Genomic DNA, 27,771 nt, shown 5'->3' on the forward strand with positions numbered 1-27,771 from the left:
GAGCTGTGTAGTGAGATGCTGGCCTTGGGCTGGTTCTCATCTGCCAGTAGGCAGTAAACAGGATAATAAATCAGAAAGTTGTACAGGATGACAATTACCCTATGAAGTTACAGCTGTGCCTGTGTGTATTTTATTAACCAATTAGCAATTGCTTGATTGCCTGCCATAATTGTATATAAGAGCATGCTGGAGAGAAATAAATGACTTTGCTACCAATCACATTGATTGTTGGGCTCTGTCCAGTGCCCGCCTGAGAGGCACCGATGCAACATCCTACAGCCCCAATTGGCCTGGAGCGGCGAACCACGGTCAGTGGGAGCCGCAATCAGCCAAACCTGCGGACATGGCAGGTAAACAAATTGGCCCGGCCCACCAGAGGCTTTCCCTGAACAAGCGGCAGCCCTAGTCTGAGAACCACTGCTGTAGTGCAAGCTCTTTGTCGTGAAAGAGCAACTTACAAATCTAGAATTTTTTTTGTTACATAACTGCACTCAAAAACAAAACAATATGAAACTTCAGAGCCTACAAGTCCACTCAGTCCTACTTCTTGTTCAGCCAATCATGAAGACAAACAAGTTTGTTTACATTTACACGCGATAATGCTGCCCTCTTACTATTTACAAATGTCACTGGAAAGTGTGAACAGGTATTTGCATGGCACTTTTGTAGCTGGCATTGCAAGGTATTTATATGCCAGATAGGCATACAAATGTTTAGCATCTTCATGCTTCGGCCACCATTCCAGAGAACGTGCATCCATGCTGATGACGCTCATTTAAAAAAAAAAAAGTAGTGTTAATTAAATTTGTGTCTGAACTCCTTGGGGGAGAATTGTATGTCCCCTGCTCTGTTGTGAAATATATGGCAGAATGCAAGTACATTATAGCAATCTCGGATGATGACCCAGCACATGATGTTCATTTTAAGAATGCTTTTGCTGCAGATTTGACAAAATCCAAAGAAGGTACCAATGTGAGATTTCTAAAGACACTGTAGCAATGCACACTCACCCCTGTGGCGCCTCCTGCTGGTTGTCCTCAGGAATTAGCTCTTCCAGCATCTGGAACACCCTCTGCAGGCCAGTGATCCGCCTTACTGCTGGCTCATGTCCCTCCCAGGACCCCGTGCCCCTTTTTCCTGGGGTGCTGCCCCTCTGGCCGTAACCCCTCACAGCCTCAGGGTCTCCCCCTCCGAGGGGAACCCCCACCCACTATCCCCACTTCGCCTCAGTGTTACGCTACTGCCAGTCCTCGTCTAGCCCCCGCTCACTGGGGCAGACTGCAGTATATAAGCCACTCATCATAGGCAAAGGGGGTTTGGACCTGCTGCCTCTGCCTACCCATGGGCTGCCCCCTGCAACCCAGTACCCAATAGGCCTTACCAGGCCTGCAGCCTGGGGCTTTCCTAGGCCAGAGCTCCACGGTTCCCTTGGCCTTTCCCCAGCCCTGCTCCAATCTAGGTTCCCTGCTTGGCACCTTGCAGCCAGGCCCTTCTCCCTCTACAGGCAGAAGGAGACTGCTGAGCTCCTGGCTCCCACGAGGTGTGGAGCATGCTTTCAGAAGTCTTAAAAGAGCAACACTCTGATGCAGAAACTACAGAATCCGAACCACCAAAAAATAAAATCAATCTTCTGCTGGTGGCATCTGACTCAGATAATGAAAATGAACATGCATCGGTCCACACTGCTTTGGATTGTTATTGAGCAGAACCCATCTTCAACATGGATGTATGTCCCCTGGAATGGTGGTTGAAGCATGAAGGGACACATGAATCTTTAGTGTATCAGGCACGTAAATTTTTTTAAATCACCTGATCAATCACAATTAATTTTTAATCACTTGACAGTCCTACTTAAATGCCATATGATAAACAGCACAGTACAGTGACTTAATAGTGTGTGTGTGTGTATATATATAACTTTTCAGTATCTTGATTTATAAACAGCCATATTTCCTTACCCTTCTTAGTTGTTCTACTTCAGTGAAACAGCTGAGGAAAAATTACTAGTTTTCATCCACGATAAGTAAAGCTATGCACACTTGATTGTTCTGACAAGTAATGATGTTTAAACATACATCATCATAAATCTGCAACCAATCTTTTCCCAAGCCAAACGGAGACAAGGATACTACAGTTCCTCATTCACAATTACAGATTTCCTAATCTATAACTAGGCACATCTACTAGAATTCTTTGAGGGGGGGGTCAATAAGCATGTGGATAAGGGGGATCCAGTGGATAAGTGTATTTAGATTTTCAGAAAGTCTTTGACAAGGTCTCTGACCAAATGCTCTTAAGCATGGGATAAGAGGGAAGATCCTCTCATGTATCAGTAAGTGGTTAAAAGATAGGAAACAAAGTAGAAATAAATGGTCAGTTTTCAGAATGGAGAGAGGTAAATAGTGGTGCCCCCCAGGGGTCTGTTCTGAGACCAGTACTGTTCAACATATTCATAAATTATCTGAAAAAAGGGGTAAACAGGGAGGTGGCAAAATGTGCAGATGATACAAAACTACTCAAGATATTTAAGTCCCAAGCAGACTGCGAAGAGCTACAAAGGGATCTCACAAAACTGGGTGACTGGGCAACAAAATGGCAGATGAAATTCAGTGTTGATAAATGCAAAGTAATGCACATTGGAAAACATAATCCCAACTATACATTTAAAATGGTGGGGTCTAAATTAGCTGTTACTACTCAAGAAAGATCTTGGAGTCATTGTGGGTAGTTCTCTGAAAACATCTACTCAATGTGCAGCAGCAGTCAAAAAAACTAACAATGTTGGGAATCATTAGGAAAGGGATAAATACAATAGAAAAAAATCATATTGCCTCTATATAATTCCTTGGTTCAGCCATATCTTGAATACTGCGTGCAGATCTGGTTACCCCATCTGAAAAAAAAATTGGAATTGGAAAAAGGTACAGAAAAGGGTAACAAAAATGATTAGGGGTATGGAACAACTTCCATATGAGGAGAGATTAACACTACTGGGACTTTTCAGCTTGGAAAGGAGATGACTAAGGGGGGATATGATATAGGTCTATAAAATCATGACTGGTGTAGAGAAAGTAAATAAGGAAGTGTTATTTACTCCTCATAATACAAGAACTAGGGGTCACCAAATGAAATTAATAGGCAGCAGGTTTAAAACAAAGCAAAAGAAAGTATTTCTTCACACAAATGCACAGTCAACCTGTGGAACTCTTTGCCAGATGATGTTGTAGAGGCCAAGACTATAATAATGTTAAAAAAAAGAAAAAGAAAAAAAATTCATGTAGGATAGGTCCATCAATGGCTATTAGCCAGGATGGGCAGGGATGCAAAACCATGTTGTTTGCCAGAAGCTGGGAATGGGCGACAGGGGATGGGTCACTTGATGATTACCTGTTCTGTTCATGCCCTCTGGATACTGGGCTAGATGGACCCTTGGTCTGACTCAGTATGGCCATTCTTATGTTCACATTCACCCCCCAATTTACCACCTCTATTGAAATCATCCTGGATTGGAAATATGCTGTGTTATTTTGCAGTATAATTAGCAGTAGTCTATACTAACCCATTTTGTACTTCACCTTTGGTTTTCATTAAGCAAGTGTGGAAAGAGATACAAGTGTGGCTCTGCCATTAAGAGGAGCTAGAGCAGTAAGACAGGCTGTACCACCACAAACTGAATGCATTATATCACTGAAACTATAAGAAAGAGGAAGCAAAGAAACAGACTTTCTCTCTGTAACGTTCATCATAATAGTCCCTTATTCTGATCTCAAATTCACCTCCATTTGTTATAAACCTGATACTTTGTATTACTATGAATTAAAATGCCAATAACATTGTTAGTGCTAGTTGTAACATAAGAGCTTCTGTAGCAACAAGTTTATAAAGAAAATAATGTCACTCTATCCAGATGTAAGGTAGTGGTTTTGTCCCAATCTTTTCCAGCTACAAATCTTGAAGGAAGCTTTTCTCAAGTATCTCTCCAACTTCCCATTTACCTGCACTGTTCGAATGCTTCCCATCAACTTTGACTGAATTTTTATTCTCTTCCCTAGTCTACTAATGTATGATTATAAATCTGGTTCTCAACATCTCCACAGCATTTCCTGTGATCCCAAACAACTAACTTGACTGTGTTTCTGCTGAAATCCTCAGCCAGTTTAGTTATCTCTTTCCTTGACTATACCAGGTCCAAAATTTCACCAGAATTTGGCTACTTCACTTTCTCACACAAGTAAATGCAATCACTGCCTCATTATCACCTTTTTTAAGTTCCCCCCTCCCCAGCAGCCACTTTTCCAATCCTTTCCCCTCCTTTTTCTTCTCTCCTTGCTTCCTACATACATCTAGTCCCTGACCATTCTTGATCTCTTCTTACATCACCACCATTGGTGGGGAGAGCAGTCTCTCTCACAACTCCTACAAATGGCAGCCATCATGGTCTTTCCAGGTTTTCAAATTTAATCTTAAATCATCTTTTTTCCCCCTTTGCCTTTATTGTATTGCTATGTTTTTGACTTTGTGACTGAATGCTTTCATTTATTCATTGAACAGTAGTTTTATCCCACTTATCTTTAATTCACACCACATTATCAACTGTCTTGAATTATTTCTCTGTGAATACACACATGCACATTTCAGGTAGGAAGAGTATTTTTTTTGGAGAAGTGATTAAGTGCTGTTGTGGAATTTATTTTCATTTTTAAGTCCCAAAGCGTCCTTCGTGCTTTCACAAAATATGTATTTTTTTAAACTCACATGTGCACGCACACCCCTGCCTTTCTAAAGAAACACTAAAAATCAAAGTACAAAACAATAAAGACAGACAATCACAACTGCTTCATAGATATTAAACAAATTTACATTTACACTTGTAACAGTACTAATGCTAACCCCAGTCTGTCCTGTAGTTTTCACCCATACCGCTCAATACACACACACACACACGCCCCAGGGACAGGGAAAAATAGCTTTGTAGTGTGTTTGATAGTTGACAAATCCAGGCACAGATGATGATGGCAGCAATGCTTTACCAGAATAATTTTCCAAATTAATGGACTATGACAGTCAGATGTGTCAATCTATTGATACAAGAAAGTATAGATATCACCATCAAGGTTTTGCATGACAGATGAAGTTGAGGTACATAAGTGCTTTCTGGCATTGGTTGAAGATGGAAATGAAAATTTCAGTGTGTTATCAATACTGGTGCAAGAGATGTGAAGGTGGCAAGGAATGATGGAAATTTGTTTCCACATTTTCAAGGATTTGGACAGTCTTAATGCACCCTTAATTGTCACTAAACATATTTTGTTTGCTCACTAATCTTAGAATTATTTGAATAAGTCAATAAAATAATGAATAAATTGGTTGACATTTCAAAAAGGCCTCTGACAAGGTCACACACAAGAGGCTACTAAAGAAGAAAAGTCATCTTGCAGTGAGAAGCAAAACATTGTCTTGGATCAAAAACTGGCTAGAAGACAAAGCATAAAGTCAATTTTCATCATGGTGAAAGGTAAACAGTGTGGTGATTCACGGTCTCAGTGTACGCAGGGACTGAATGAGTTCTCCCCTGACAATTAGCTGGGAGGGGGAGAGACTTCAGAAGCCAAATGTATTTACATGAACACACCTACTCTGCCAAGATATCCAGCAGATAGAGCTGTGTTGCTCAAAGTGATCAACTTTGGCTGGTGTTGGGTTACAAGTCACTTTAGTCCTGAATGCAGGGATAGTGAAATGTTATTGTCTTTATTGTATGAATAAAGGGGAGCAGAACCGTGCTTAACCTGTCCCAAATGAGAGGGTGACCCTCAGCTGAAAAGACCTCGTTAAGTCAGGGGCTCCAATGCAAGATTGAAAGTAAGAGGGGTGGCGACACAATCTGGGGTGGGTGTCCTGCTCACAGTTTAACTATCGTGAATCCTGCTTGTGGCATTTTCCCTAATTAATGTTAGGTGACTTCCCACCTTTCATTAAAAGTTTCTTTTCTACACTCTGTGCTTGCAAGTGGGGAAATATTGCCTCTCAGAGGCACCCAGGGGTGGTGTGTAATTTTCCCAGGTTATTGGGTGGGGGCTTGAGCCAGTTCTGTGTTGTACTGTTGAAAAGGAACCCTTAGATATTGAACACAGCCCTGGTTGCTGCTGGTTCCACCTGGCAAAGGGTTACACTAGGTCCTGTGTTGTTTAACAAATACATTAAAATGAGCTGAAAAGGGGATGAACAGTTAGGTTAAAAAAACATTGGAGAGGACAGTTATTTAGGTTAGTCAGGACCAGAGAGGGCTGTGAGAAACATAAGAGAGAGATTTAAACAAGCAAGAGGGATAGGAATCATGACATTGAAGGGGGAAAAACATCTGGTCTGATCCAGTATGAAAAATCCTAAATTTACTAGGTTGATTCTGGACTACCTTCAGTTTCCAAGTGCTTTAAAGAAATAGCCCCATGTACAATGCATTACAGAACTACAACCAACTAAGCTTTCCATGGTTAAGATATTTGATGTGAATATCATTTAGACATGGTCCATTTACAAGGTGGGTGGGATGGTTTTCTGGCAGCAAACAAGGGATTTTTCTGAAGAGTCACCAAGCCAAATTCTGTCCTCATTTACTACGCGCATCCCCTGGTCTTCATATTTTGCTCTTAGCTATGCCTGTGTCACCCACCCCTCTTTCATCGAGTGGGGTGGCAGTGTGCAGAGAGCAAAATTTTTGCCAGAGAGTATAGATTTGGAAAATAGCACCTCTGTTTTCTTTTAAAGGGACAAAGTTAGGCAATTAAAATCCAAAGAGTTCAAATATTTTATTCACAACATAATGTAAAACAAATATAAAATGTAACATTTTTATACACACATTTGACATGCTGCAAGACAGACAACACATTGAAACACAGGTTAGGCATCAAGTGACAGGTGAGGCACATTCCAAACCCTTGGACAGTTCTTTGAGACATGCAAAATCCTCTCTCATAAAATAACCCACAGAGGAAGAGGTCAAGCAAAAAACACTGCAATTATGAATACCCAATTTTGTCTGGATCCAAACATGAGATGCATTTGAAAGTTCCAGAAATGAAAGTATGGTATAACATGGACAGTAATTAGGGTTAACCCGCTGCTGCTCCCCACAACCTCATATATGCTCTACAAGAAAAGTAAGTTTAGAAAAAGGTTAACATTTATAATACTGACATGAAAATTAAACTGCAGAGTTCCAGGTATTACATTTTAACATTATTTTGAAGATTACAGTAGTGCATCAATTTAGAGCAGATCTGTCTCACTTTAATAATCCAATGACCAGTTTCATGTCTCCCAAAAAGTAGACTATTGAATCAAAAAGGAAAAAATGATAGATCAAAGCTATTTCAGTATCAACTGCAAACTATGCTGTCTGTTGAGACTGCAAATATTTACTCACAACAGATCAAGCTACAACTGTCTGAAAATGGGAGGAGACACTGAAGTGATATCTGTATCATTTCTTAGAAGTCAGGACAAGGACCCTAATTTTTTTTCTTTTATAAAATATAAGTGTGTGGGGGAAGGAGAGAAAATGACCCGTAGATACGTAGGAACATATATGGGCAAACCCTTATCAGGTGAAAGGCAGATTCTTCCACTGACATCTTGACTCTCTCACAAAATGGGTTGGTTGTATTGAGTTTCACGTAAAATACACATCTTATAACATTTTGCCAATAGACCCCAGTTTTTAAACTTTTTGAAAAAGGTGGATTCAATATGTTTGATTTAAAACGGTCTGGAGAACAAATGGTCAAATAAAGAAATGATAAAAGTAAATGGAATTGCACCCACTGAGAGTGTGTATCCATCCTAATCTATCAAAACTTACAATTTTTAGAATGGTACAGTACAAAAATTTTCAGCATCTAAAATTCATTGAATCTGTTGTCTGTTACTAGAACTGTCCAAGTTTTGAGAGTAAATATTAGATGCAAATATCTATTAAAAATAGAAACATTAGATAACTGTCTGACTCCAGTTATAAAATACATAATAAAATAGGCACTTTAACTTTGTAGTCTTTGCATAGCTAATATAAAATGGGTGTTTCAAAGTTTTGAAGAGTTTTCGTGCAAAAAAATCCCAAACAGAATGCAGTTAAAAACCACCACAAATAACAAAAACTCTGGCTTGCAGAAATCATTTTTCCCCCCACACAGAGTCATCAATAGAGGTCATCCTTAGTATGTCACAGAATAAATATTGCACACATATTGGAGTATTCCTGCTGTAATTTGCCATTTTTTAAAAAAGTTGTTCTTAGAAATTCACAATTTGAGGATTACAAAAACCACTTCTAAGCAGAAGGGGGGAAAACTGGTACATCCTGTAGTAATAAGGTGTGTGCATACACACAGATCTAAGCACCAAAAGCACATGAAATAAATGCTTTCATTCAGCCTGCACAGCTTTGTGTCTTTGAAGAGTCAATCAGCTACTGCTTTATATTAAACAAAATAAATAAAAAACATCAACTCATTTTAAAGACTTCATTCTAGAAATGAAATCATTAGGTTTTTTAATAGCTGGCTTTACCTCCAGACCATATTTTGGCAGTTTTGATGAGCACAGACTTTACAGAAAAGAGTAACCAAGTCCAGACGGACTATAAAGTCAAATTTATGACAGTGTTGCTCAAGCACCTCTTTTTTCTTTTACATTAGACAAGCTATATCAGATGCATATATTTGATGCTGCTTCCATTAACATGTGCAACCTCTTAATAAAATTGGCACTTATGATGCAGGAAGTCTAGTATGTTGCCCTGGGAAGTAGGCAGATATTACAGGTGGATTTCCTTCCTTGGGTAACATAGTTCTTGATAACACTAGGGGGAAAAAAATTGACCAGATGTTGCACTCTTTGTAAGGTGGTTAAATGTATATACAAACAATTATTCATATTAAATTGTTTTGAAAAAGACAGCTTAAGTTCACCATATAGTAAGCTTCCTCCCCTGCTACCGTACCCCACCCCCAAAAAATCATTTTGTCTCTGATTCAACTACATACACAAGCAGATACCCAACTTTTAGTATGGGGCTATTCACGTGCTTAAAAAGTTAGGTACCTGCTTAAGTATTTTGCTGAATCAGGACCTCATACTATAAATATTCCTGTGTAGGTTAACAGATCTGGCCAATAATATACTTTAAACTGTTCTATTCTAACAACATAAATTTGCCAAGAGTAGAAATGGGCCTGAACCAAAACTCCAAAATGTCATTTCTATTCTTCTAGACTGAGGAAGTTCAGATCAGATCTTACCAGTTCAGGTCCATCTCTAGAAGTAACTCCACCATACATTCATATTGTCTCCATTGAAATACTACTGTGTGTCAAACAGTGAAACCTGAACTATCTCAGTATTCCCCTACACATCGAACAGGAAACGATTGAGGTAACTTATGATGTAGCATAAGATATCATGCTACATCAAATAGTGACTGTATAAATGGTGACCACTGTAACATGGTTTCAAATCACACACAGTTAAATATACAGGGTATTATTACTGAACATTTACATTATCATAGCACCCAACAGCCCTGAACTGCTGGCTAATTGGGTCAAACAAACAAATCACCTTTCAAAGCTGTTGCACTCCATTAGATCATTTACCTGTGCTTGCTACAGACAAAGGTTTTAGTCCTCTCAAAGGCAAGTTGCCATCTTTCTTCAAATATTTCATGTCTAAACCAGGTGGCTCACTGAAATATCAAAATGTGTTTGGGGAAAAGGTTATTCAAAAGAAAGAAAGCTGACTGTAATTAATATCCTTTTAAAATTATATGGTCTCTTATGCCACCCCTCCTCCTCCCCAGTTTTCTAGTTATTAGCTTTTATTCTTAAAACGTGCCGAAGTAATATAGTACAATGTATTCCTGATAGCTGTATTTTTATTTATTTGGTTAAGAGAAGAGTAATATAAAATAAATGCATACTGCAACCAACTTCAGTTGCAGAACAGTGGACTGTAAATAATAGGAGTTATCCAGTTCATTGCTTTCATTCTGCAGCTACTGAAACATTGCATCTAACATTGCACTCTGACTAGGAATCCTAAAAGAATGATTTCTTAGCCTTAAACAGAGAGCTAACAGCACCCATCACCTTTTACAGGCTACGGCTAGTAACAAAAGGCCCAGTCAGGATAATTTTGTGTCATTTTCAAAGGTATGTTACTATGTACACAGATGTTACTGGCATTAATAATAAAATCAAATTATCTATCAATCAATTTTAGATAAACAGTAAAAAGTTATTAAACAAAATTTATAAAAAAAAGTAATTGCTTGGGGGGGGGGAAGCAGATTAAAAAACCAGAGTAGTTTTACCAAATACCTAACACCTATTTAAATTTATTTCCATTGTCACAAGATTGGATCATTCAGAATTTTTCCCTCATCCTCTAAAATACCATCTAACCACTCTCACCACACAAAAAGCCACACAACACCACAACATATTTTTCCTGCTTATGAAGACTTACATTTGGGTGCGGTAGTAAAATGCACACCATCTTGATATTCACAAAAAGGGGAAATATTTGGAATTTACACTACAGCCGGAAGTACTTTTTGCAGCAGAAAGGAGACAGTCAGACACAGGAAATGTATGTCCAACAATCCTCATAGTGGAATATTATAGGCAATGAACTGACCTGATGAGCTAAAAATAAATATAATGGATTAATGTAAAACTTAAGACATTTGTAACTGAGAAGGGGAAAAATAAAAACTGAGGCACCACGCCATCTAGCACTTCACCACAAGATGAATGACTTGAAGCTTTCAAAACCAGCCAACCTACGCTGACATAACCCTGCTGCCATTGAACTCAGTGGTAAAACTCCCACTGACTTCAACGGGAACAGAATTAGGATAATGCCAAGTGCTTTTGAAAAATCCCCCCAAAAATCTATTTTTTTAGAGCCTTGAAAATGTGCTACACACCGAGGATCAAGTTGACTGTCTTATATGACATATATTATTTCTGCAAAAAGTATTGCATCAGTGTTCCTCTATTTTAATGAGCTGTGATATGGTGCTGGAGTCTAATGTGTTTACATAAAGGCTTCTATTATGCAAGTTCTGATGGAGCAAGCAACTGATGATTTAAATATTTTCCCCCTTTATACTGCAGGATAAGAGGAAAAAAGAAAAAAAAATTACTTGGAAAAATTACTGTAACAGCTCTTCTCACATCCTCAAAGTGTCTCTCTCTCTCTCTTTGAAGCTTGAGTTTAGGTCAGATAATGGCTATAATCTTTTGAAACCAATGAAAAAATCATTTACTGTGGAGATGAATATCAGCTCTATTCTTGCCTCGCAAAAAGTACAATACTGGAGTTCGATAAATATACACCGCTAAAATATTCTGGCTGATGTCACAGCCATTAGGTTCTTGCTTCCATTTTCTCTTCTCTTTCCAGAAAGGATTTTTGTTTGGTCTTTCTTGGTAGAGTCTATTTGGCTCCGAGCTCTTCCCACCATTAGAGGAGAAGGTAGGAACGGTGGTCACTGACTGAAGATGGCTGCAGAGATGTCTGAACAGTTAAGTTCCACAGCCCACATCTCAGACAAGCAGCACAGTCCCCTATATCCTCCTCCTGCTGCTTAGTTGGTGGTTTGCTTGGGCAACAACAACAAGATGTGCTGGACTCTACCTTCAGGGAACTATAAGGAGGCTTCACCTTACTTCTGAAATAGTGTGCTATCTGCCACCAAGCCAGGGAATTCACTTTCTTGAAAAGCATTTCTAGAGGCAAAATACTTTCTAATCTTGTCTTTACTTTTCTCTCTCTTGACAGTTATATTTCTATTCATGAAATTGTGATGGTGTGTGAACGGGGATCCTGACTCCAAGGACAAACAACAAGCTCAGGTCAGCTGCTCACATACCAGATCATACTGAAGAGAATTAGAAGTTATTTGGAGAAGTGCCCAAGTAAAAATCTAATTAGCTGGCAACATTTCGAATTTTAAAAAGGCACACAGTTCCATCAGGGGTTCTCAGTGGGAGTTCCTAAATGCCAGTCCCTGAACCAGTGTGCTTGGCCCCGTAGTAGATTTTAGGGAGAGAAAGTCCATTGCCAGGATTGGTGGACTTGAAGAGAAGGTTAAACAAAACAAACAAAAAAGTGAAAATAGACTTCTCTGCAGGGTTTAATTTTTTTCCAGATCTTCCCTGACATTTTTGAACATTCTTCTGGCAAACAAATGGATGTCCCACGGATTCCTTGAAGGAAAGAGTCAAACAGCAGCCCATATAGCACTGCCTGAAATCTCAGACTGATGTTACTTACAACACAGGAACAATCTGACATTGGACAAATGTGTGATTTTTCATAAAGGCTTTTACACACACACACACACACACACACACACACACACACACGTGAAAATAGGACTTCTGTAATCTCTGTCTTTAGAAGTTACCATAAAATGATGTAGTTTGTTATATCACTCAGCAAAAAAACAAAAAGGAAAAACAAACAAACAAACAAAACACCACAACTTACACATGGCCTGAGTTTGGGGGCACTAAAGGAGTGGAGGCTGGTGGACAAGGTCTTGTCTCATGTAATGGAGTGCTGGTGGAATTTGCTGATAAGTTGATGCGTACCTATACAATTTAGAGAGTGAAAAACAAAAACATTGGACAAGACTCGTGTGTTTATAAGGCTCCCATCACCATAGACGGCACACATTTTTCCTCTCCCAAATAGAACAATCATCATTGTACCATTAAACCATATTTTGTGATTTTTAAAGTCCCTCATTTTTTAAAAGATCACTTGGGTAACTACTCGGGGACATCAGGCCTAGACCTCTGCTGTACTACACTAGTTTTATGCTTGCACGACTCCACTGTCTTCAGTGAAAATACACGGCTCAAACTGGTGCAGTGCAGTGCAGAGCAAAGCAGAGTCATGCCCACTGGCTTCTGGAGCCAGATTCTGCTTCCACTGAAGCCAATGACAAAACTCTCATTGAATTCAAGAGGAGCTGGAGAAGGCCCCTAGTTTGTGTTCTTGAGAGGAAACTACATCTGTGAGGGAATGCCTGATGTACCCACTTTGGAATAGTATAATATCTGTATTATTGAATTTATTGCTGTAAATGCAACCAGAGGCTTAGGCAATGGGCAAATTTTTAATACATCTAAAAGTAAATACATTATGTGAATGATTAATCTAAAGGTAAACTAACTTAATAAAAGTTGGGGGGGATAAAGTTTTAATGGGTCAAGTTTGAGATTACTGCATTTTTTGAATGTTGCCTCATAATTGTCAATAGAAGCTTCAAATTAAACACATTTACATATTTTAATTATGCTACATTTTAACAGTTAAATCTAAATTTATCGTTTTCATACTCTCCACCTATAGAGCCAATTTTTATTTTTTTAATTTCTGTTTTTCATATCCTCCAACTATGTACTAAAAGAATTTTGGCTTTGAGTATAACTCTACAAATGGGAGGTAGATCAAATGATACATTTTACAACTTCGAAAAAAGGCTACTACATGTCAAATGTTGCAATTGAAGGCCCAGTATAGTGCAGCTGGCTGAAGCCAGGAACAGATTCTTTATACTATTACAAGAGCTGAGATCCCAGATCTTTTGTGGGCTATAGACATTTCTAGCTCTGATGAATTGAGAGATATCAGGCACAAGAATGGATTTAGCCAGGCTTGAGCCATAGACTAGTGATAGTTTTGCTTGGGGAGGGGATAAAGAGAACATTTATAGTACCATTTCTTGTACCAGATTTTTTTTTTGTTTAAATTAACAAAATGCCACACTGCTTAAAAGCTGCCTAGAGATTTGGAATGTAAGTAGTAGTCCCTAGTGGAAATGGATTAGTAGGCAGAGTGTAGGAAGGCAGTGAAAGTTACAAGATAAAGGCCATTTATTGTACAGTTTTAGAAAAATGAAAATAATGCTTTTTCAGATATATAATTGGGCTCATAGTTAATTTTTCCAGGAGGAACAAACAAGCAAAAATGGTTAAGAAAAACGCTTCTCCCCACTTTCCTCCAAAACCATTTATCCAATTCCTCTCTTGTAGTCTGTGCATAATCTGTCAAAAATGGTTAGTAATGTTTTCTTAACACATTTGTCATTATGTTGTATTTATGACATAAGTCAAAACTGTTGGGTGGAAGGGAATACTTAGATAAGAGTATTGGCCATTTCGAAGTGTTTTGTTTTTCAACATTTACATTAAGCACAGCTCCAGTTCTCTAATGCAGTTATTAGTGTCAAAACATTCCATGTTAACATTAATGTTCCGGTGTGCATTATCCAGAGGCAAATCACAATGGTGAATTAAGCTGTTCAAAACTAGGACACTTCAGCAGAATACGTTATAGTGCAAAGGAGGTGAAAAATAAAAAAGTATATATGCCTGCCTGTGGATTATATCTTGCAGCACTGGTGACCGCACATGGGATATTCATTCGCAGAGGAACAGAGCCTTTATAGTTATTAGAAAGGGAAGCAGTGCTAATTGGTGGAGGCATCACAGGGACAGAGAAAGGACTGTTATAAAGTAGAAGCCGAGGCTGTAAGGGAAACAAACAAAAATAAGTGGAAGAAAAGTCTGTTTAAAGTAAAATACGACAAAAGTAAACAAGCCTCCTGTAGGGAGGCGGTGTGGTTCCCTGGTGCCCCAGAGAGGGACGAGCTCTGCCGGACACCAGAGTAGGTGGAGCCAGGCACTCCAAGGCCATCCCCCATAGGGTCAGAGGCTGGACAGGAAGTATAAGAGCTCAACGCAAGAGCTCACTTGAGAGGCAGCTGCTGGAGAGGCTAGACGCCTTTGGCCCAGCTCCTGCAGGGGAGACTCCAGCGACCAGCGGTGGACCTGGAGACTGGCCTGACTTGCTGACACTCGACACGGATTAGCGTGTGGGAGTGTCGCTGAGCCTACCCCTCACCAGCTACCCTGAGGACACCACTTTGACCCAGGTACCTCCAGAGGGGGAGTTGGGAAGTAGCCCAAGGACAGCCAACCCGGGTCTGGCTGCAACACACCTGGAACTCATGTCAGTGTGTTGCGGCCAGGATCCCCACTGACAGCAGCGGCCGTTTGGCCACCGCTAGGGCCCTGGGCTGGCACCTAGTGGAGTGGGAGGGCCTGCGTCCCCTCCCCCCCACACACACACACAGCACAGTCTCAGCTCTACTGCAAGTGTTTTTTCCACCATTTCCATGGTTTTTACCCACTGCAAATGATCATCTACCTCTGACAAATTGCCTCTAATTTTTTTCCAATCTCCAAAGCTCTTTATCTAATCAGTCTTGCAGTGCAACTGGGATTTTTAAGTAGCAGGTAACATGGGATTTATAAGAGGATGCACTTCAAAATTAGTACCCTCCCAGGAAACTTCCATTAAATATATATCTTCGTATTCTGTCACTACATCTTGTAGTTTAGCAGGTGGTAAATGCCACTGGAACTGGGAAGTGTTTTGTCTATCTTTTTCATTTAAAGAAAAAAAAAGCAATCTGATCAATTTAAGATCAGGCATGTTCTGAGACCAAGTACTGATAGTAAATATATGTTCATGTTTTAGATATTTGTATTTTCCTTGTACTTGTATGTTATGCTGCAAAAATGAAACGTCCATTGGCTTATCTCAAATATGAAACAATTTCTGGATGAAAGGTGTGATGGGTAAGAGCTTTAATTGTTCACAGAGGCTTTACAGGTATTACATGGTGATACTGCGTATATGGTCTCCTTTTATATATGGGCCAAAACCTTCAAGTTTTGTGTGAGGCACACAAATCTATATACAGGATGCCTAAATAGCTTGATTTTCAGAGGTGCTGAACAGTGGGAGTTTCCAGTAGACTTCAACTGAGAGTTCTAGATGCTCAGCAACTCTGAGAAGTCAAGTCACTGACAAATGTTCATACGTGAATTTAGGGATCCAAGTTTGAAAATGTTAGCAATAAATTTTAACTGGGCTTCAGCCTTTTCTTGTGTTCTAATACTGTCTAATTTTTATTCAGCTTCCTGTCTTATCAGCTTTTCACAACTTTTAGTGAATCAGTCAAACATTATCCTATCCCAAATCACTTTGTTCAGGTCAGTAATTTCTCTGCCCTTAGCCAGGAACTTTAACTCTGTCTCAGATTACTCTATGGATTCAGCTGGAACCTGTGTTTAGTTTTAAAACGTAGGGAGTACTAACAATGGGTTAGCTTTTGCGGAGTTTCAAATCCTATTGTAATATGCTTTTAGCTTTCTTTTCTCTTCAGCAGATCTATCTATCCAAAGTATTAGAAATGTCTCTACCTCCTCTTCTTCTCCAAACAAGTATATAACAACATTTTTGCTCCTCAGCATTGAATTTTAGGAGACCCTTGAAGACGCTCCACCAACTATTTAAATTTCTTCCTCTCCCTAAGAATATTCATGCTTTTCCCATTTATTCTAGACAGCCTTACAACAACAACAACAGGTGGGGGTAACTGTTCTTACAGGTTTTCTGAATCTATGAAGTTAGACAACTTGGGTAAAATTTTGAAGAAAAAAAAAAAAAAAAGCCTAAACTGTGTTAGGAGCCAAAGTTCCATTTTCAAAAGTGGAGTTTTGCTTTTAAGTTCCTAAGAGCTTTTGAAAATTTTACCTTGTTTAATGGACTGGTTTGCTTTCATGACATAGTCTGTAGGTATCAGCTCTTTCCTAACACATTACTTCTGTACAAGATTTAGGAAGCAAATCAAATCAAGTTTTTATAACAAACTCAAACACCACACACTGAACAGTGTGATTTCACCCCTATCCTCGCCAACACCCAACAAGTCCTACACAGTCAAACATGACTTGTTAGACTAACTATAATTGCATCATCTGGTGACTCCCAACATTAATCATGGAAATCTTTTGGAATTTTACTCATCGCTAGGTTATTTATTTTTATAAATAACTGCCTATTAAGAAAATATATATCACTTTTTTTCAGAGGCATCTTAGTGCACACCCATCCTGCAAAGCATCTTAACCCATCTAGCACCACGTAGCCTAATTTTCAAGAAAGTAAATTCTTGTCAACCAAAAATGTTAAGTGGATAAAAGATAATTGAGCCATACAGCTGTATCTGTCATCAAGAGAACAGCTTGAAGAGTTTTACCCAAATGATTTTCCTGCAAATATTTTGACAGTAGTGACCTAGCTAGAGAGATACACAGATTCATAAATTGCAATTTAATTTCTTCAATTCAGATCCAGGGTGATTGTAATATTGAAATCCTTAGTAAAAAGAAGCCATTATGACAACTGCTCCTTAGGTTGTTCTTTGACAAAAAATTAGTTTGCTTGGCTCCTGACCAATGAAAACCCCAGCCATCTTCTTGGGTTCTGCAGCAGTGGAGTAAGTTCACTATTCCTAAAGGGATAACAATCCCACTCTGATGGTTGTAGAATACCAAATTAAGTATGGATCTCTGTATATGGCAATCTTGCAGTTGGGAATGCTATCTAGGGACTCAGTAAATTCAGAGAATCCCTAGAGTTGGGTCCTTCACCTCCCATCAGTCAGCCAGCAAGTTAGGAATGGAGAAGAATTTTAAAATGACAGCAGAGCCAAAGTATCTGTCTCTCACTACTCTGGAAATGGAGGGGTCATGCAGATTTTAAATCCCCACTTCCTCAGAACAAATCAACAAATTAAAAAGAAATAGGACTGAGGAAAATGGGGGCAACACCTTCAAAGCAGATGATTATTGGAGCAGCTCCTAAAGGGTTTTGTTATAAATTAAAGTGATATTTGAGGAGGTCTCCACATCAGATTTTTTTTTTAAACTGACACAAAAAATCCCAACCAATGAACCTGTCCATTTACTAGAATTGTAAGGTGAAGTGACTCTTCTTAACAGTCTGACATTAGCGAGTGATGGGCCAAAGATATGCAGGAGAAGTTTCAGACTGGCTTGAGTGTTTTCGAGAAACAGAGTTGGAAATTAAAATAGCTTGCTCTTAGTAAAAAGTGATTACACACAGCTGGACCATGGCTGGACACAATTTCTTTCTACATTTATAATAGCCACAATATTACCTTTGCCATTTAAAGGAAAAACTTTCATCTTCACAAATGATGTTCAAGCTGAACTCTGATGGCAACGGTTTTTAAAATTTACACATTATTTCTGAGGCAATTTAAAAGTTGGAGCCAAACTTACGTCAGCCATCTAACAAAGCACAGTGCCTCTACTATTTCAGCTGTGTACCACTCACTCATTAATGATTTGTCAGCTGGATGCAGAGACTGAGTGTAACCAGCCCTTAGAATTAACAATCATATTGATTTTCCTTTTTTTACATTTGTTAGAAGCCATCTTCCAGATGGTCCTGAAAGAAGTGAAATGCTTGTTAACATGTCCTCCTGGTCTAATTTTACATAGTACATCAGTCTATTTCTTCACTGCTGCATTTTTCACTGAGCCACTGGGATGCATTTTCACCTCTGTACCACCTGTCAATATCATCTTAAGATTTTTTTCTTCTGCTCCGAATATCATCCACAGCTTCAGTTTAGTGCCATCTGTTATATACCTCAGAATTCCTGAACAACAACAGCTCTTTTCTTCAGACAAGTATCATTGGGATATATATAAATCCCCTACTGTGTTTGTATAATTTGGAAAGCACTAAACAACCTCAGACTTCATTTAATGTTTCTCCATTGACTATTTTACTTACAATTCTTAATCCTTTGTTTGCATTATGAGCCAACATGTACTGGATAGAGGCTACATATCTTTTCCTGCTGATTCTGAAGTGATAAAACATCAGGAAGAAACTGCATGAAGATAACACTAAATTTTCTGCACTGCTGACAATTTCCATTGTCCAGATGTATACCAGTAATGGACACCTTTCTGGAAAACTCTGTCCTGGGTTCAGCAGTCTCACAGACAGGATAATGTCTGTTTCTAATATGGCAGTACATCTCCTGAATGAAGAGCAGGCCAGCCAATTTATTATTTCCTCCTGTGTCCATTGAAACTATATAAAAGTGTACCCATTGTATAGTTTTGGCCACTTTGAGAGGGGGTAACCAGTTCAGCCATATCCCTCAGGTTAAGTGTAGGAACTCGCTCTCACTCTACCAGAATCCTTTAAAATGGAAGAAATTTCACATGCGACCACTGCACATTTTGTTTTTCCTTCCCAGTCAGATCTCAACCGTCAATCATGCTCACCTGAACCTCAAGGGATAGATACTCAGCACAGCTGACAAAGGTAGGTGTGTGAAAAGATAGGGAACAGAGTGGACATAAAGTTAATATGTGGGGGAGGCGGAGGAGAGGAGGAAGAGAGAGGCCAAGAAACTGCCTTAACCTATGCTGGGGACCATTTATAAGCTGCTTTAAATGGCTAACACTGGAAATCAAGAGGAGCACTGTATACTCCACTCAACCCCCAACAAATCCTCTTTGTGACTCAGAAGAAATCCTCAGCTGCCCTCAGAGCAGTTTATAGTGGCTTCGTGCTGCTGAGAAAATGCAAAACAAACAGCTACAGGCAAGGCCAAGAATCTTGCCCCAGGAGCGAGAGATGGGCATGTTTAGAACTGTGTGGCTTTGTTCAGTTTTCATTCAGATCTGAGACTTATTGTGGTTTTGTGCATATAAATAATCAAAAAGATTTCCCCAACCATGATTCAGTGTAATACAGCACAAATACTTACCAGGCCATTCTGCAAGGCTGCTGAATTGGTGGCACTTCCAGCACATGGCATATCACTGTGACCTGATGCCCCATGCATAGATACAATTTTATTCTCATTCAGTTGTTTATTTAGCCAGGAAATTACTACAAGGAGAAAAAAATGCATGAAATTAACATTCAGTTCTACATAAAATGTAACAGATTTCTGATTTGTCTCATACAAAAATACAGGCAAGTATATTAGAGTAACTGAGGACTAAAGATAAGGCATTAATTCATTGTCCTGTCTTTGAGGACACATGCAAGCAAGGCCAACTGACCTAATTTCAATATACTGTAAATGGAATTACATTAATTATACAGCATATGTATTTTCAGAAAGCCAACAGTAATCAAAATGCATTGGTCACAACATCTATCATATTGTATCTTAAATGTGCACACAAGTTATTTACAATATTAAGTGCTGAATTTAGGTTGATTGAAAGAAGTCAATTAAATGAAGCTCTAGGGATTATCACCACATATAATGGGGATAAAATTGAACCCCATCCTGCAGTGCTGAGCACTGAGTGTGAGGTAGCAAACACCTTCAACTCCCATTGAAGACAATGTTCTTTGTTTCCTGATACCTAGGTCTTGGACAGGGTTGGAGTGGCAGAGTTGTTATTCAGCCATCATTAATGTGACTTTGCACATATCTATAAGTTTTATTAATTGTAATATTCTTCATTGCCTCTCCCACACAGCTATATACTATACTAGTCTTACAGTAAAAATTTTGTACCAAATTCTGATCTCACTCTACTGACTTCAGTGCGGTTAAATCCATTTTTATAGTATTTTAACAAATCAGAACTTGACTCATGCCTCGATATGCACACAGAGAAATTCAATACCCACCTTTTCCAGTTCAAAGATCAAACTTTGCCTTGAAATTGGTTTCAACTCATAACAGAGTGGAGAAGTAGCAAAACTAAAGTGCCCATGGAATATAAAATGTTTGTAATAAGGCACAGGTTTTAGTTCGATAGTTTACATCATCATTCTAAAGGGTGCCTTTACTCTCCTTACCATTCTCATTAGTTTTCAGCAGCTGTTTGCTTTCTTCCAATTTCTGAACAGTGATGTCCAGCTGCTCTTGCAACTTCAAGACCTGGGAACAGTAATGAAATTATAGTATATAATTAATCAATCTGAGCAACCTAGTCTTCAAAAGAAACTTAAAAAAAAAAGTGTAAAAAACGGGTACAATTCTTCCTCATATAGCAACACCATCAATACCAACCTTTCTATTCCTACATTTTCCCCATAACAATCATTATGATACTAATAACACACACTGACAATTACAAGGGTTGGGGAGAGTCAGGTTATCAACCTGCCTTCCAGGAGATTGTGGTAAAGCTTGCATACTGTATGTGAACATTAAATATTTGCATTACTCTGTACTTTTCCACGCAAAATATATATATATACACACACACACAGACATTTACCTCTTCCTCTTTTTGTTGAAGGGCCTGTTTCACATTATTAAGCTCCAATCTCTCCTTTTGAAGAATTTGCTCTTTTTCTCCTAATATTTTTTCTTGTTGCAGTGTCACTGCATTTTTTAACTTCATCTTCTCCATTAGTTTCTTCATCTCTCCCTGGAGCTTTTTGATAATTTCATTAGCCTACCCACAACCAAAAATAAATAACTAAATAACTAAATAAAAACACAACACAAGTGAACAAACCTGCCCCATAGATTAAAATTTAATAAATGCTCATAAGTGTCTTACTTTCAGAAGTTCCTCAGAAATAGACTTCACAGTGGTTTCAAATTTTCCAATTTGAAGCTGTTTCATTTCCAGAGATTCTTCCAACTTTTTCTGAAAAATAGTTTTGTATTCATGATAGGACAATGTCAATATAACCAAATGCTGAAATGTAGTGGTGCTGGTAACTGCAAGACTCCAGGGATTAGTAATGGGAGAGAGTGTGCATTTTATTTCTAGGTCACCAATTGAAATTAGTCCTGTTCAGTGGCAACCCTTGACCAGGTTAACATAGGTGCCAACACTGTGGGTGGTACGGGGCTGGAGCACCAAAGGAGGGGGGGAAAAAAGTGGATGCTCAGCACCCATCGGCAGACTCTCCCCCTCCCTCCCAGTGCCTCCCATCCACTGAGGATCAGCTGTTTATCAGTGGGCAGGAGGCATGGGAGAGAAGGAGAGGAGCAGGGGCAGGAAGTGGTTGGGGGTGGGGCATTGGAGGAAGAGTGGGGGCAAGGCTTGGAGTGGAGCAGGGGGTCAAGCACCATCCAGCAAATTAGAAAGTTGGTGCCTTTGCTGGTTAAAAAGTGTGTGTGTGGGGGGGGTGTCATCTGAAGGCTGTCCTGATAACCCTAGTGGAGAACTGTCCCTCTCAGAAAGTACCATCTCAACTGTCATCCTTGCTGGCAGATGTAGAAAGAGACCAGAGGTTGCACTTGTGAGGAAGGGTCACTTTAGAGTAGATCTTCCATCTCAATGCTAATGTACTCAAGCAGGGCAGCATGGGGAAATGTACGCTGCTGCTGCTGCCTGGTCTGTAAATAGGACTTCAGTTTCCAAGGCTATCAATTCTTTCATGAGCACTGAATTCATTAATGTATTGTGTTAAAAAGTAAAATTAAACAAACCAATTTGACTGTAGCCATGTTGGACTGTTTCAAATTTAAAGGAAACAGTGTTTAAAAACAAAATTAATTGGTGGGAGCTGAGGGGGAAGAAAAGAATTATATCTATGTATATATACACAGGCCTGGTCAACACTAGAGCATTAGGTCAACATAAGGCAGCTTACATTGACCTATTTATGTCAGCGTACACACTACAGCCTTGCTCCCACTGATGTAAGTGCCCTACTACACCAACATAATTCCACCTCCACGAGAGGCAAAGGGCTTATGTTGGTGTAGTTAGGGCGTTGAAGTGCGTTACTTACATCTATTAGCTATCATTCTTGTAAATTTCAGGCTCCTCCCCGCCCCAGGAACGGGGCAGCCACTCCAGGCATCTCGGCCCCCCACTAGGAGCACTCGGTCGGGAGCTCCATGCTCAGAATCCGGGTTGGTGAGAGTCCGGATGCCCCCCATGCCCTTGGCTCCCCACACTAGGAGCACAGAGCTGAAAAGCCTGGTGCGGCTGCCCCACTCCCAACAGGGAGCCAAGAAGCCCAGTGAGGAGCAGGGAGCCAGGCTACCGGCGGGGATCTGCACACAGAGAGCCCTGACTCTCAGCCCCCCACATTGCCCCTCTTAAGTCGGTGAGAGTGCTCCTAGTGAGGATGTGCACCACTGACAGAAGAAGGGCAGCGTGGACATGAACCACCTCAGTAATTACTGTGGTTGCTGTAAATTGACCCAACATAGGTCAGCTTAAGTTTATAGTGTAGACGTGCCAACACACATACACCCTGACAAAATAAGACTTTTGTTTTAAGCCATAATCCTCACATTAACACCACATCATTTCAAAACTGGTTTACTTTCCAAAGGAATATTTAAAGAAATCTTCAAGATGTGCATGTTTTACACCTCTAGGGAACATCTTTCAAGCAATGAGTTGCTATTGCCAACCTTGTGTTCTTGTGCACTTTCACAGACATCTGTGCTTCTTATTATTACTTGCTCTTTATCCTTCACTTCTTGTTCTAGGACTGCAATGCGTGTTCTTAACTGGTTTAGTAGTTTCTCCTTTTCATGACACTCTGTGTCAAGAGTTGAATTTTCTCTTCGAAGGGACAGAACCTCTTGTTTTGCCCTCTGATACTCCTATCAAATGAAGATTCAGGGGAAAAATAGAAGAAAAACAATAAGTCTTTACATTAAAGTGTTATGGAAGAATTTTAGGAAGAGCAGCTGAGCAGTTCTCTGTGAGGACTGGAGAATTGTAGATGGAAAAACTAATGAAAAATTATGAGTTTGGTCAGCTCTATTCAAGGAATTAGCCCTTTAGACAGACTCACCTTCATTATATTTCTATCCTTCTCTAGCCAAGATTTTCCTCAGAAGGGATTAGCTTTTCTGCAAATAACTCTGGTCCAGTGCAGAGCCTCACAAAAACCTCCTTACACTTTTATGATAACTTATAGTTCACTTGGAAATGTTTCTGAGGCAAGAACAGTGTTTTCTTGTATGTTTGTACAACACTTAGCATGCTTTAGTGCTAGCCAATCAATACCAATAATTAAACTGTTAAACAGCACTAATAATAATTTAATGAGCCTCACCTAACTATATGATTTTGTCTTTGAAAGTGAACACCTGAGTGTCAATGCTTGCAGCAAATTACAGTTACTATAGTTTTGATTTCATTTGTCTGTGGAATTTGTGATCGTATTTTACACAATAATAGAACTCAAAATGGCTAGTAGATTCTTAAGCAAACTTTTACAAAAGTACCATTTGGCCTTGCCTCAAAAGCAATACTACCTAGTCCTTGCAATATCTCTGTGTGAACAAGTGACAAATATCTGTAGAATTCAATTCACAAGACAAGGAAAGACAAACAAAATACCACACCGGCAACATACCAATATTGCTACTGTGTAATGGAGACCATTATCATAGAGTAGAGGTCAGAGAAAATTGCACACAAACAGTTCACAGTGCAGTTTTGTTTGTGTTTTCCTGCTGTTACTATACTTTATACTCAAAAAAAAACCCACACAATTTTTTTCATTAGTCTCCTTTTATTATGGAGTAACCTGTTCATTTTATGGATGTATTGTGTTATGCAAATGGGGTAGGGGGAACTTCATCTGTACTGATTTCAGAATAATTCTCATCGATCTTGTCATATGCCTTTGGTTAGGCCACCTCCTTCTACATGCAAATGTGTGTGAAAATAAAAAATCAAATCCTCTTACTAACTGCAAACAAGTCTGTCTTTCTCTCTCTCTGGTCAATTAAAATGTAATTGAAGAGGAAAAATTGTACATATGGCATGTATAATAACTAAAGAGACAATATCTTGTTCAATTCACTGTAATGGAAGCCTGCCACCAGTGCAAATGGTATATAATGATAGTACTACATTAAAAGAATTTGATTAAATAGCAGGTAAAAAATGTGGTGCCTCAAACAGTGTCATGGAGCGTGAAAGTTGGCAGGTCAGAGGGTGAGACTGAATATCTGTCAATGGAAGGAGGATTTCAGAAGAGAGGAAGGAGAATTGTTATGTTCTTTGAATTAATGGGCCCTGCCAACATCTTCTCCTAGTGACCCCTCTTATCTTAAAGAGTTCCAGGGCTTAACAACAGTGATGGGTTTCTGATGGTGCATATCCTTTACCCTGTGATGATCTGCCAAAATCATAACAACCGGTTCCCTCCTCACCCCAAGAGGGATCATGCCCCTCCCACCCAGGGACCCCTGCCCCATCCACCCCCCTTCCCTGTACCCTGACAGCCCCTGGAACCCTTGCCCCTGACTGCCTCCCACCACCCCCATCCAACCCCTGATCCTTTCTGACTGCCCCACAAGGACCCTTGCCCCTATTCAATCCCCCTGTTCCCTACCTTCTGACCCCCCCACCCCCGAACTCCCCTGCCCTCTCTCCAACACCCCCTCCCTGCCCCCTTACCTCGCTGCCTGGACGTGGCTGGCAGTGCTACAGTCCGGCCACAGCTGGAGCCGGGAGCCCGGGGATGCGGGGCCGGGGCAGGAATCGCTCGGCCGGAGCCGGAGGATATGGCAGGAGCCGGGCGGCCGGAGCCAGGCGGCTGGCCGGCCGGAGCCAGGGAGGGCCGCGGCCAGAGCCACGCAGCCGGAGCTGGGCAGCCGGGGCCGCCGCCGCGCCCGGGGAGGGACGCGGGGCCGGGCAGGGTGCCGCGGCGGGAGCCCGAGCCCGAGCCGGGCGGCCGGGGAGGGACGCGGGGCCGGGCAGGGTGCCGCGGCCTGAGCCCGAGCCCGGCCCCCGCAGGGATGCGGGGACGGTCGGGGTGCCGCGGCCGGAGCCCGAGCCCGGCGGCCGGGGAGGGACACGGGGCCGGGCAGGGCGCCGCGACCAGAGCCCGAGCCCGGCGGCCGGGGAGGGACACGGGGCCGGCCAGGGCCCCGCGGCTGGGGAGAGACGCGGCCAGAGGCGGGAGGGCCGCGGCCAGAGACCGGCCGGGGCGCACGGCCCTCCTCGTTCCCTCTACCCCTACCTGAGCTCGGTCTTCTTGGGCGTGAGCGGGAAGCCTGCATGCTTCTCAGCCCTCCCAGGCTTCCCCAAAGAGCTGATTCATGGGAAGCGGGGGGGAGGAGAAGCAGGGCGGAGTATTCATGCTAGGAGGTGGAGACAGAGCTGAGGTAAGCTGCGGCCTGTTAAATTTAAATGCCCTTTTAGAACAAGTTGTCCCAGGCGGGACAACCGGTTCTAACAGGGCGTCTAAATTTAACAACTGGTTCGCGAGAACCAGTGCGAACCAGCTGCAGCTCACCACTGCCTTTACCTACAATACAGCATGGAGCACTCCAGAGCTTGGATCATGCAAGACTAAATCAGGTCTTATGAGGTTGGGTATTTTTTAAACCACCACCACCACCCTGGTTAGAAAGTGCAGATCTTTGGCAGGAAAGAGTCAGAGTGAAAACCAGAGAAACCCACCTCAGCCAATAGCCCAGGGTTCGGAGGTAAGGGGCAGGCAAAGAGACAGATAGACCAACCTTTCTCAGAACAGCCAATGGCCTTGTGGTTAGGGCACTCATTTGGGATGTGGGACACCCAGGTGGAAGTCCTTGCTCTGGCTGACTCAGTGTAGTGTTTTTCCACCCCATGTCACTTCAAAATCAGACAGATCAGGGACTTGAACCTAGGCCTCCCATGAGTGCCCTAACCACCAGGCTACTGGCTATTCTGAAGTAGGTCTCTCTAGATCTCACTCACTTACTTTCGTTTTTTGCAAAAAAAAAAATTGGAAGGTCCCTACTTTGTCCTGATGTGCAAAAGGAAAAAATTCTGAAGTCGTAAAAACTTTCACAGAACAGGAAACGTTTCCTGCCCAACTCTACTCATGAGCTCTAGGGACTGGAAGGCCACAGCCTCTCCAGTGACACACTATTCAATGTAGTGCTGCTGTTCAGCAACGATGCTGCTGGTCTCCAAGTTTCACTCGCACTGCTGAGTGTATAGTGGAAGCAGCCACACCTATGTCACTGAAACAACATCATAGCCTTACAGTACCCTTGATTATCCAAATAACTTGGGCACACATTATCAGAACTTTAATGACTTTTCATTATAATTAGAAGATGATGGTATGATCTATAACTCTGTTACTGTAATAAAAAACAGCAGATTTAGACAATCAAGATTGTACCATGTATGGTTTAGTGATCGAGCATGTTGTAATAAAGATTTGCAATTTAGACTTGAATAGACTATACCTATGCCAAAAATAATTATTGCTGAATAGGAGTCCAAAATATTTGCCAGGCCTTAAAAGAAAATCCCAATGCCAGCTGTTGAGGTGTTCACACAGGCAGGTTTCTCTCTATTTTTTCCTTATCCATTTCAAACACAAGTGTCTAGAAACAATGCCAGAGAAATGGGGAAGATAAAACCCATTTTTCCTGCTGCTGCCTATAACTCAGACACACACACAATGTCAATCTGACTATCTTGCCTAACAATATGGCTGACCAGGGCACTGCTACATGACAGGTAATACTGCATGCAAGCACTGAATTCAGTATTAATTCAGAATTTTGCTAGGTACTTTACAAAACAAATCCAGTGATTATAAGCTCTTGGGCAGGGATCAATCTAATTTTAAATAGTAGCAGGATAGATTCTATTTAGATTTTTAAAATGTTTTTGCCATGGACTGTGAGGCATGAAAGAAGTTTAATAGTTTCCCCCTCCCTCATGTCTTTTGTTTTTTGGGGGGCACACAAATAGTTTGCCAGGTCATATCTGGAAGTTTTGTTGAGAAGAACTAAAAATTGAACTTTAAGTCAGCTGGAGACCATCTCTTTTTACATCAGGGTACCAGAGATCATGCTCAGGGTAATTCCTTTTGCAAAGT

General features: G+C 40.7%; 1 protein-coding gene across 4 annotated transcripts in view; it reads right to left on the bottom strand.

Moving 5' to 3' along the window:
* Positions 1-6,827: 6,827 nt before the first annotated feature.
* LOC123372191 (spindle assembly abnormal protein 6 homolog) overlaps positions 6,828-27,771 on the bottom strand; it is a 41,231-nt gene continuing 20,287 nt past the window's right edge. For 2 of the 4 annotated variants that reach the window (XM_045020173.1, XM_045020174.1), the window contains exons 9-17: positions 23,336-23,530; positions 21,516-21,605; positions 21,228-21,407; positions 20,803-20,884; positions 19,748-19,872; positions 14,455-14,607; positions 12,559-12,662; positions 9,657-9,745; positions 7,590-8,863 (exon numbers count right to left, since the gene is read on the bottom strand). In XM_045020173.1, the coding sequence (XP_044876108.1) occupies positions 8,772-8,863; positions 9,657-9,745; positions 12,559-12,662; positions 14,455-14,607; positions 19,748-19,872; positions 20,803-20,884; positions 21,228-21,407; positions 21,516-21,605; positions 23,336-23,530 (1,110 nt within the window). In that variant the 3' untranslated portion in view covers positions 7,590-8,771. Of the gene's footprint in view, positions 7,153-7,589; positions 8,864-9,656; positions 9,746-12,558; positions 12,663-14,454; positions 14,608-19,747; positions 19,873-20,802; positions 20,885-21,227; positions 21,408-21,515; positions 21,606-23,335; positions 23,531-27,771 lie in introns of those variants that run through there. The other 2 variants (XM_045020175.1, XM_045020176.1) reach the window with 2 other exon arrangements.

Source organism: Mauremys mutica, chromosome 6 (assembly GCF_020497125.1).
Source record: "Mauremys mutica isolate MM-2020 ecotype Southern chromosome 6, ASM2049712v1, whole genome shotgun sequence".
Lineage (NCBI taxonomy): Eukaryota > Metazoa > Chordata > Testudines > Geoemydidae > Mauremys > Mauremys mutica.